At 52.1% G+C, this 9,679-nt stretch overlaps 1 protein-coding gene across 4 annotated transcripts in view; it reads left to right on the top strand.

Annotated features, from left to right (window-relative positions):
* Window positions 1-6,974, top strand: part of MECR (mitochondrial trans-2-enoyl-CoA reductase) — a 30,308-nt gene extending 23,334 nt beyond the window's left edge. For 3 of the 4 annotated variants that reach the window (XM_006776476.2, XM_006776477.2, XM_006776475.2), the window contains 6 exons: window positions 1,361-1,463; window positions 2,528-2,630; window positions 3,598-3,671; window positions 4,932-4,992; window positions 5,154-5,226; window positions 6,566-6,974. In XM_006776476.2, coding sequence (XP_006776539.1) covers window positions 1,361-1,463; window positions 2,528-2,630; window positions 3,598-3,671; window positions 4,932-4,992; window positions 5,154-5,226; window positions 6,566-6,771 — 620 coding nt within the window. In that variant the 3' untranslated portion in view covers window positions 6,772-6,974. The remainder of the gene's footprint in view (window positions 1-1,360; window positions 1,464-2,527; window positions 2,631-3,597; window positions 3,672-4,931; window positions 4,993-5,153; window positions 5,227-6,565) is intronic. The other variant, XM_006776478.2, reaches the window with a different exon arrangement.
* Window positions 6,975-9,679: the final 2,705 nt, after the last annotated feature.

Genomic DNA, 9,679 nt, shown 5'->3' on the forward strand with positions numbered 1-9,679 from the left:
ATATATATATATATATATATATATATGTGTGTGTGTGTGTATATAGATATAGATATAGATATATAGATATAGATATAGATAGATAGATATAGATATAGATATAGATATAGATATAGATATAGATATAGATATACCTATATATATATATTTATATATGAAACCAGAGTTTCATGGAACCATATTTACCCTTACTATGTGCCCTTCCTATGTGTGGTGTACATGTACTCTGCTGTTTTTTATTCTATTTTCCTTTATTTTAACTTTTAAAAATGCTGTTTGCAACGCACTACATTGATCTCATAGCTCACTAATGAGTGACAACTCGTGTGCTGACCCTGGCTAAGGAGAATGGCTGTTCTTCCTCCAGGAAGTCCTCTGTCTCTAGCACCAGATCCTGCTGCCTTTCAAGACCCAGAAAGCCTTTCAGGGGTAACGGAGCACCTTCCTGCACTTGACGGCATTGACTCTAATGAGGAGCATCCTGATTGATGCTCGGAGGACTCCTGTTTTAGGGGGAGGAACCTGCGGTTCAAAGAGGCCAGGACTGGCCCCACCTCATTCAATCACAGTCAGAGGCGAAGCTATGACTCACACCCAGGTCCATCTCATTCCAGAGCCCACGTTTTCCCCAACATGCCTTGCTGCCTCCCCCATTGACTAGTTCCAAATCCAGGCCTGGGCTTAGTCCACACACTATAGGCTCCTGTTCCAGGGGCTGCTAGCTTCTCCAGTGTGGCTCTAACCCCATTGCAAGGCAATGCGCCTTGATTAAGCCGTACAGAGAGGGGAATACGGCATGGCCTTCCCTTCCAGCTGCAAGCCCTCGATACAGGTGGACCTGTATACAGCCAAGCATGCGATGAGGCAGACCATGTTACTAATACAGATGCTGCAGAGTGCTGCGGAGCACAGTGGGAGGAGTCTGGAAAGGCTTCGTGAAGGAAGCCACACTTAAGCTGGGCTTCAAAGGGCTTCAATAGGGTTTCACAACGAAGGGAGAAAGGAAGAGGCAAGCATTGCACACCAAGGAAATAACCTAAGCAGAGACTTGAGGACATAAAAATTGGAGGATGAAGGATATGAACTCATTTACATAGCAGGGTTTTTCTACATTATGTCTACTGTAGACTCTGAGTTGCCGAGTCTTAGGAGGTAGTGTGGGTGTTGTGGAAGTTTGGGGGGCATTGGGAGAAGAGTGAGCAACACTCCAAGGTCTGAGAAGGCTCAGCAGCCAGGCCCCAGGTCCTCTGGGAGCCTAAGCACGCCTTCTCCTGCCTTATATAATAGGGTCTCAGGCTGGAAGCCCTTGACCCATTACAGGTCTACAGGACTTGACTTGAGTCTCTTCCTGGCTCCACAGGAGATTCCGTCATCCAGAATGCATCCAACAGTGGCGTGGGGCAAGCCGTCATCCAGATCGCCGCAGCCCTGGGCCTGAGGACCATCAATGTGGTCCGAGACAGGTGCGTGGGAAGCCGGCATCCCAGATCCTGACTGCGTGTCGCATCCCTGCGTGTCCACCAGATGGCGCCCTTGCATAAGCGCGCCTCCTCTCTGGGCAGGAGGCCGCTTACTCACGGATGGGTGTCAGCCTTGAGAAATGAAGTCCAGGTGGCTTTTGGCTGTAGGATGAGTGAGTCTTTGAAATATGAAGGGAAGACAAGAAGGAGGTGGACACGGCCACTAGGAGTATTTGAAACTGGACTTGTGATAATGTGTGGTTTTTTCAAAACCAGTGTTCATATTTGGGGATGCTTTAAGCTGGGTTATTTTTTCTGCGAACCGTCTAACCCAGGGCCCTTTTTCCCCCTTGTATTTGTGTGGTACTTTGAAGTGCATTAAAAGATTGAAGGAGATGAGCAGGTTTGCCATCTGTTTCACAGATGAGGAAACTGAAGTTTCGGAGAGAGGAGGCAACTTGCTCAGGGAGTCACAGCAAGTCGGTAGCAGAATTCATTTCCCGGCTTGTTCTGTCTCCCTCATAGCATCGTTTCCTTGAGCCTCACTGTCCACGAGTGTGGCCATGTCTGTCGGAAGCCCAGTCTTATTAGAATTGACTCTCCCTTCAGTTCTCTATCCCCTCGGTTGTGCTAACAAAAATCATTGTTTGCCTTGGCCAAGGAGTCCCTGAGCCACTCCTGGGCTGGAGTTTGTTTGCACAACACTCAAGAGCCCCTTGAAAAGGGGGGTGGGGGGGTGCAGAAAGGAAATGGAGTTTGTTGTGTCCGTAGAAGAAATCAGGAAGTGAACTGCCTTTTCCCTGGCACAGATGGTTTCCAGCATCCCTGAGCTGGCAGGCGATGTAGAAACCACCCAGCCCAACTCTCTCATGCCAGGGAGGAAACTGAGGCCAAGAGACGCTGGAGTACGATGAAACTGCATGGGCAGGCCCTGCTCGAGGCCTGGCTTAAACCCGATCCCAGCTTCCCGCAAACAAACACGCTGTCACAGCTGTGGCCGAGCAGTCCCGGGAGCCTTTGGTGGAGAAAATGAGCCGATGTGACCGAGGTCCGTGTTTGGTTTCCAGACCTGACCTCCAGAAGCTGACCGACAGACTGAAGAACCTGGGGGCCGAGCATGTGATCACAGAAGAGGAGCTGAGGACACATGAGATGAAAAACGTCTTTAAGGTACCTAGGATGAGGGACGCTGCGCCTCCATTCATGCTCGCCCCCCTAAAGAAAGCAGGCTTGAACTTGAAAAGCTAGGGCCTGGCTCCATTGTTCCTCTTCACATCTTCCCTTGGCTCTTTGTGGAGGTTAAAGCCCATCCCTCCGCCAGGGGGTGGCATGCAGTAAGCGCCCAGGTGCTGCGAGGGAGGCGGGAGACCTGTGGTTTGCAGTTTTGAGTGTGTGTGATGGGCCACATCAGTCCTCACAGCCCGTGTGAATCTCAGCGCTGGGAGAGGAGCTGAGGAAACTGGGGCACAGAGAGGAAGGAGAAAGAAAAGAAGCAACATTTCCTGGGTACCTACCTTGCATTTTATCAGAGAATCCCACAAAAGCTCCACAAAGTAGGTGCTATCTATTTTATAGACGAGGAAACCCAGACTCAGGAAAGATAAAGGATTTGACCAAGACCACACAGTCTTAAGTGGTGGAGGCAGGGCTGGCCCCCCGTCTCTCTGAACTCCTAGCCTCAGAACCTTCCAGAACCTCCACCCCCAGCACGCCTAGTAAGTAACCAAACCACATCTCAGCCTCTTTTCACTGAACTCTGGAGTGACCAAACACACACACACTCCCTCAAGAACACACCCTCTTGACAACATTTCTGAAGCAGTAGGTCTAATATAAACTGAATTCAAAGTCCCAGAAGGGGCACACATGGTGACAGGAAGTCCTTGGAAATGGGTTGTAGGTACCCTCAGTGTATTCTTTCCCAGGGGTGGGCTCTGACTGAAATCCTCACACAGAGAACAGGACTAGGCTGGTAAAGAAAAGGCCATTCCAGGCAGGAAAAAAAGGGTTCTAAGGCAAGAACATCCCGTTTTCTTCGCTCCCTCCTGACACGTGGGCCTGGGAAATGCTGTTCGTAGCAGCTTCAAGCCCCCATGTAGAGTGGTAGCTCCCTCACTGCAGGTTCCTTATCTTCCAGGACATGCCTCAGCCACGGCTCGCTCTCAACTGTGTCGGCGGGAAAAGCTCCACAGAGCTGCTGCGGCACTTAGCGTAAGTCCCTCGGCCCTGCAGGTCCAGATCGCCGGCGCTCTCCGCGTCTTGAGCTGGGAGGACCATCAGGTGAACGGTCCCCGAGGCCAGGGCAAGCCGAGCCGAGGCAGGTCAGCAGGGGCCTGAGTAGGAAACTGGGGCCAAAGTTAAGTCCTGCCCAGGTCTCTGGGCACTTCCTCTCAGCCGCCTTCATCCCAGGTGACTGACAGCCCATCCAGCTGTGCTTTCCCAAGGGACCCGCTTGGTTCGCCTCTGAGAGGGGGATGGTTAAGGATTCACAACCTAAGGGCATCTTAAAAAGTCACTGAGTCCTAGCTTATTCGCTTTTAAATTTTTTATTAGCTTTTAAAAATAGATTCTAATTTTAGAGGTAGCATGATGCATGTTACAAAACATTCTGAAAGCCTATGGAAGTACAAAGGAAAACTGAAAGTGCAGAGGCTGCCTCTCACCCCGCCACCGAGGGGGATGCGCACCGTGGACAGTTAGCAGTGCGTGTCCTCCCATTCTTTTCCCTTTCGTGGGAACTCCGCTGGAGTGTGCCTGAGAGGCCCCTTCCCAGCTGAGGCAGGAATCCCCTAAGCTAGTAGTTAACACATATTTGCTAGCCCTCACTAGCACCGGAGTATAGAGATGGCTAGAACTCACAGGCTAGATGGGTCATGTGATCAAAGAGCTGTGAAAACAATGGGAGTTCACCATGCACTGAACTCTGTGCAGGAGCTTGAGGGAACCCTCTCACAGCCACCTAGGCCAGGGGTACTAATCCCATCCCGGTTGTACAAGGCCCAGAGAGGGTAGTCACCTACCCCGGGTCTAGGAAGCAGCAGAGCCAGGCTCAGCCCTACTCTGGGCACCCTCCAAGGCAAACTGCAATCCCATGCCACTCGTTACAGGAGGAAGTTGGCGATCTGGACCGATGTCAATGCCATGCCCACAGCTGCATGCCTATAAGTGGAGGGGAGCCAGACTGAACTCGGGTCTTGAGCTCTTCTCAGGAGAGCAGGCTTCTTTGCAGCAGCTCATCAGAGCCTGACGGGGTGGCTATATCCGTGGGTTCCCACCCCTGCCTAAACACCCAGGTCATCTGGAGGGGGATAGGTCCTTAGGTCAGGGGTGGGACCTAGGAACCTGCATTTGGGTCCTTCCCAGGGATTCTGAAAGCAAGGTTTAGGCTTTAGAGTTGGAATAGAAGCGCTGTGGCAGTTTCCAGAAGGGCTCTGAATCTGCCTGCACCCATTTTGTTCTCTGACTTTTCAGACCTGGAGGAACCATGGTGACCTATGGAGGGATGGCCAAGCAGCCTGTCATCGCTTCTGTGGTAAGCTGGTGGTGGGGAGGGGGCAGCCTGGAGATGGGCCAGACCGCACAGTTGTGTGAACTCAGGCAGTTTCCCTGTCCCTGGGATTCAGAGAATGTGTACCTTAAGGGGTATCTGAAGCTCTAGGCCTCAGAGCCCCAACATGTCCTTCTTGTCCACAGAGCCAGCTCATTTTTAAGGATCTCAAACTTCGGGGCTTTTGGTTGTCCCAGTGGAAGAAGGACCATAGTCCAGGTGAGTACATGGCGGCCCTTTGCCAGGGGTCACACAAGAGGGCAGTGCCTGCTGCAGAAGCGACCAGCCTGTCTGAGCCCTGGGTGGGTGCTTAGACCCCAACCCTACGACAGGACAAAGGAGAACAGCCTCTAACTAAGCTACAGTGAGCAAACAGTTATTGGACTAAAGTGGGCTAGTTCTTGGGGGCATAACATTGAACAGGGCACACACCGCCCCCTTCCTTGAAGAGCCGGTGGTGGGGGAGACCGCCATGGGAGACGACCAAGTGAAGATAACCAGTGCTGCAGCCAGCCTGCCTGGGTCCCGCCATTGCTGGTTGTAGGTTGCATCTAGCCTCGCTGTGGGACCTGGACAAGTTACTCAGCCTCTGCTCAGTCTACATGTCATAATAGTTTCAAGTATTATTAGCCCTGTTTGACAGAGGAGGAAACTGAGGCTCAGAGTGGTTAAGTCGCTTTCCCAAAGTCACCCCAGCTAGGAAGTGTGCAGCCAGTGTGCAGCTAGTGTCTCTGACTCCAGAACCGGAGCCAGGACACTGCTCTTCCTCTCCTGGAGGCCCGGTCCCCAGACAGGGACCCCCAGCTGAGACTGAAGAATGAGGGGTTATCCACGTGAAGGAGAGGACAGCGGTGGCATGAATGGGGTGTTCCACGTAGAAAACCAGCACGTGCAAAAGCCCATGAGAGAGTGGGGAGGTGGACAGATTGGTCGTAACCACATTATAAAAGGCCGTAATACGTCTTTTTAAGGAGTTCAGGCTCTATCTTAAGGCAATTAGGGAGCCGTTGAAGTGTTCTAAGCAGGGTAGATATGATGGGATGTGAATGTTGGGTGAATTGACATCTATGAAAAAACACTTCTCAGCCAAGGCCTTCACTTCTTATCTTCCTGTACCATAGTGGGCCCTTAGTGGTGGGGGGGAGGGAGTAGGAGGGGGGATGTTGGTGGCCTCAGCTCATGGGGCTCTAAGGGAGTCCTGGGCTTTTTTTCCTGAGCAAAGTTCATCAGTTCCACATCAGTAGTGCCAGGCACACCCACCTCCCTCCCTGCACCCCTTCTGGCTTCCCTGCCTGGAAGTAATCCTGCCCCTCCCACCATTCAGACTCTAGGTTACACCCGAGTCAGGTTCTGTGGGTCTGAGCCACCACTCTGCCTGCCCATCAGTTCCTGGGGCCACTCCCCATGTTCCTCTGTCCCCACCCTGGCTCTCCCTGACCTGAAAACAGGTGGGGACCAGGCAGCCTCCACAGCCGGCCTGTTTGTGGCCAAACCCTGGGCTCTCAAAGACTTGCCTGGCGCTCGGCACCAGCAGAGGTGACGTGTGCCATCTCACCAGGCCCTGCTGCGGCTGCACCCCTGTCTGACTTCCTCCAACCTCCCGCAGACCAGTTCAAGGAGCTGATCCTCACTCTGTGCGATCTCATCCGCCGAGGCCAGCTCGCGGCTCCCGCCTGCTCCGAGGTCCCGCTGCAGGACTACCAGTGTGCCTTGGAAACCTCCATGCAGCCCTTCTTGTCTTCAAAACAGATTCTCACCATGTGATACTCCCAGAGGAGCCAGGGCGAAGGGGGATGGGATGTGGATCAACAGGACTGGTTTGGGCCCCTTAGTGTGGGCCCTCAACCTTCCCGGCTGCCCCTCTCCTCACTGCCACTTCTCAGGAGGAGAGCTGTGAAGCCAGCCCAGGCTTTCCCCAGGGCCGGCCTCGGGGTATCTAATAAAGTCTGAACTTCCTGAAAACAAACGAATAAGACCCATAGAGTCATCCCTGCGGGGAAGGACCATCCCTGCGCCTGCCACTTCCCAGGACTTAGCAGCTCCTGCTGCCCGGCCTCCATCTGTGCCCCAGCGATCATTTCCTGACACCCTGAAAGCAATGCCAGGGTGGGCCTGGCAGGTACAAAAGCCAGTGAAATGCAATCTCTGCCCTCAAGTTGTCCAAGCCCACAGAGGAGAGTCTTCTAAAAGGGAAGGTCCACTCAGCCTCAGTGGTGCGTGGCTCAGGCTGGGGTAGGGGAGTGGATGCCAGCCTGAGGAACAGGAGATGTGGGCTTAGGTAGCTGGACAACCCTCACGGAAAGTCCTTTCTAACTGGGGAGCAAGTGTTAGTTCCACCTGTGGTTCTCAACCGGAAGTCATCTTGCCTCCAGGGGACATTTGATAATTACCTGGAGACACTGTCATAATTGAGAGGGTGCTGCTGCATCTAGTGAGAAGTCAGTGATGCTGCTAAAAAACATCCTGCAGTGCACAGAACAGCCTCCCTCAACTAAGATTATCCAGTCCAGCCCTAGCCGGTTTGGCTCAGTGGATAGAGCGTTGGCCTGTGGACTGAAGGGCCCCAGGTTCGATTCCAGTCCAGGGTATATACCTTGGTTACAGGCTCCTCCCTGGCCCCGGGCCTTGGACAGGGCTCATGCAGGAGGCAACCAATCGATGTGTTTTTCTCACATTGATGTTTCTTGCTGTCTTTCTCTTCCACTTTCTCTAAAAAGCAATGGGAAAATAAATATCCTCAGGTGAAGACTGAAAAAAAAAAAAAAAGAATTATTCAGTCCATAGTGCCACTGTTGAGAAACCCTGCATTAACCCAATAATCCCGCTGTTACCATAGTGATCAGCGCGCTAAAGAAGACACATGTCAGTGCTAGGAGCATAACGAAGGTCTTGTCCGAGGCCTGGGTCAGGATGCCTTCCTACAGTAAAGCTTGAAAGTGGGCCCTGAAAAGCGAGTACCTTATTCCAAGAGAAGAGTTTGACATTATGTGACTTTTTTGATGTTTGCTTCATGACCCACTCACCCAAAGCAAAGAATTAGAGACTTTGGATGCCTCCCTTATCAGATGTCTCCCTTATCACTTGGCCCCCTGTCCCTTAGCTCAAGAGCCTCCTTCAAGGAGTCCTTACTGGGTGACTAGTGCGTGCCTGAGTCTGTGGATGCCCGTGAGGGATGTAGGGCTGGCCCTTAGCCTAGTGCAGGGGACAGACCTTTACCGTATACTAATGACAGATACAGAGGTGTTCGTGGCAGCAGGGACACAGCAGCTCTGCCTGAGGGTTTACGGAAGGTTTCCTGGAGGAAATGTGGTCACAGAAAATTTTGAAGGCCTAGCAGGAAAAGGTGCACCAAGCAAAACCAACAGCATGTGTGGTTGGAGCCTGGCACTTGAGCAACTGCCAGCAAGCAAGTGTAGCCACTGCCAAAGCCTGGGGGGAGTGTGAGAACCGGTGGAAAGGCTAGGCAGGTGTCAAAACAGACTTATCCTCAAGACCAGGGAGGCACTCAGGGATTGTAAGCAGTGGAGCGACGCGGAAACTTGCTCCGAAGGCCAGAGTCCACTCGGGTTTAGTTGCATGCCAGCATGTACGCAGGCTCCTGGCATGACCCTGTGCCTTTGGGATATCTTGTGTGTCCTCTGCAGAAAGCCCTCAGCTTCAGCCTGGGGCTGGGGAAGGTCCACAGGTGCCCTCTGGATGAGATTTGCCACCTTACACACCTGGTTTCAGGATCAGCTCCAACTCCTCCAAGTCCGTCCCATCCCCTGTCCTCTATCCTCGAGGTTAGGGGGATGATTTGTATAGATGGCCAATGTGGGCAAGTGAAAAATGCCTGAGAGGTAGTAGAGGGCTGCCCAAAGGCCATAGGAGTGAAAGTTACGATTAGGTTCCTCAGGCATTCCACAGTGGGGTTTAGAGTGATGAACCTGCAGCCCCAAAGAAGGAGCAGACCTGGTATGGACTGGGAAGAGGCAGACAGGAAGCAGTAACACCATGGTTAGAGACCTCATGGAGTGCTGTGCAAACTGTCCTAAGGACAGTACCTCTAGGGACCTGGAGGTGACAGTTGGGTTGGACTTAGATGAATGATTATTGCTTCCTCAGGAAAGGGAGACAAGCATTACAGACTAAGGGACCAGATAAGTGAAAGTTATAGAGACAGAACATTTAGGCCTAAATCTTCTGATTTTCCCCAAATATCCATTCTCCTCTAAGATTTAAAACTGACGACTTTTAGGTGGGTACGCAGTAGACTGGAATAAAACTGCTTCCTGCCTCCCTGGCAGCAGACGAGGTCTGTCCCGTGTGATGTAAGTAGAGAAGACAGGTGTCAGTTCTTAGGAACCTGTATCTGAACTCTTTCTATCCTGAACTTTTTCTTCCACTTCCACCTTCTTCCTGGCTGGGATACAGAGGAATTTGCCCAGCCATCTTTGACCATGTAAAGGATGGAACACGCCCAGCCATGGTGGCTCAGTAGTTGAGCATTGACCTATGAACCAGGAGGTCACAGGCCTGGTCAGAGCATATGCTTAGGTTGCAGGCTCAATCCCTGATCGTGCAGGAGGCAGCCAGTCAATGATTCTCTCTCATCATTGATGTTTCTATCTCCCTCTCCTTTCCTCTCTGAAATTAATATGTGTGTGTGTGTGTGTGTGTGTGTGTGTATGTA

The sequence above is a fragment of the Myotis davidii genome, unplaced genomic scaffold, assembly GCF_000327345.1.
Source record: "Myotis davidii unplaced genomic scaffold, ASM32734v1 scaffold228, whole genome shotgun sequence".
Lineage (NCBI taxonomy): Eukaryota > Metazoa > Chordata > Mammalia > Chiroptera > Vespertilionidae > Myotis > Myotis davidii.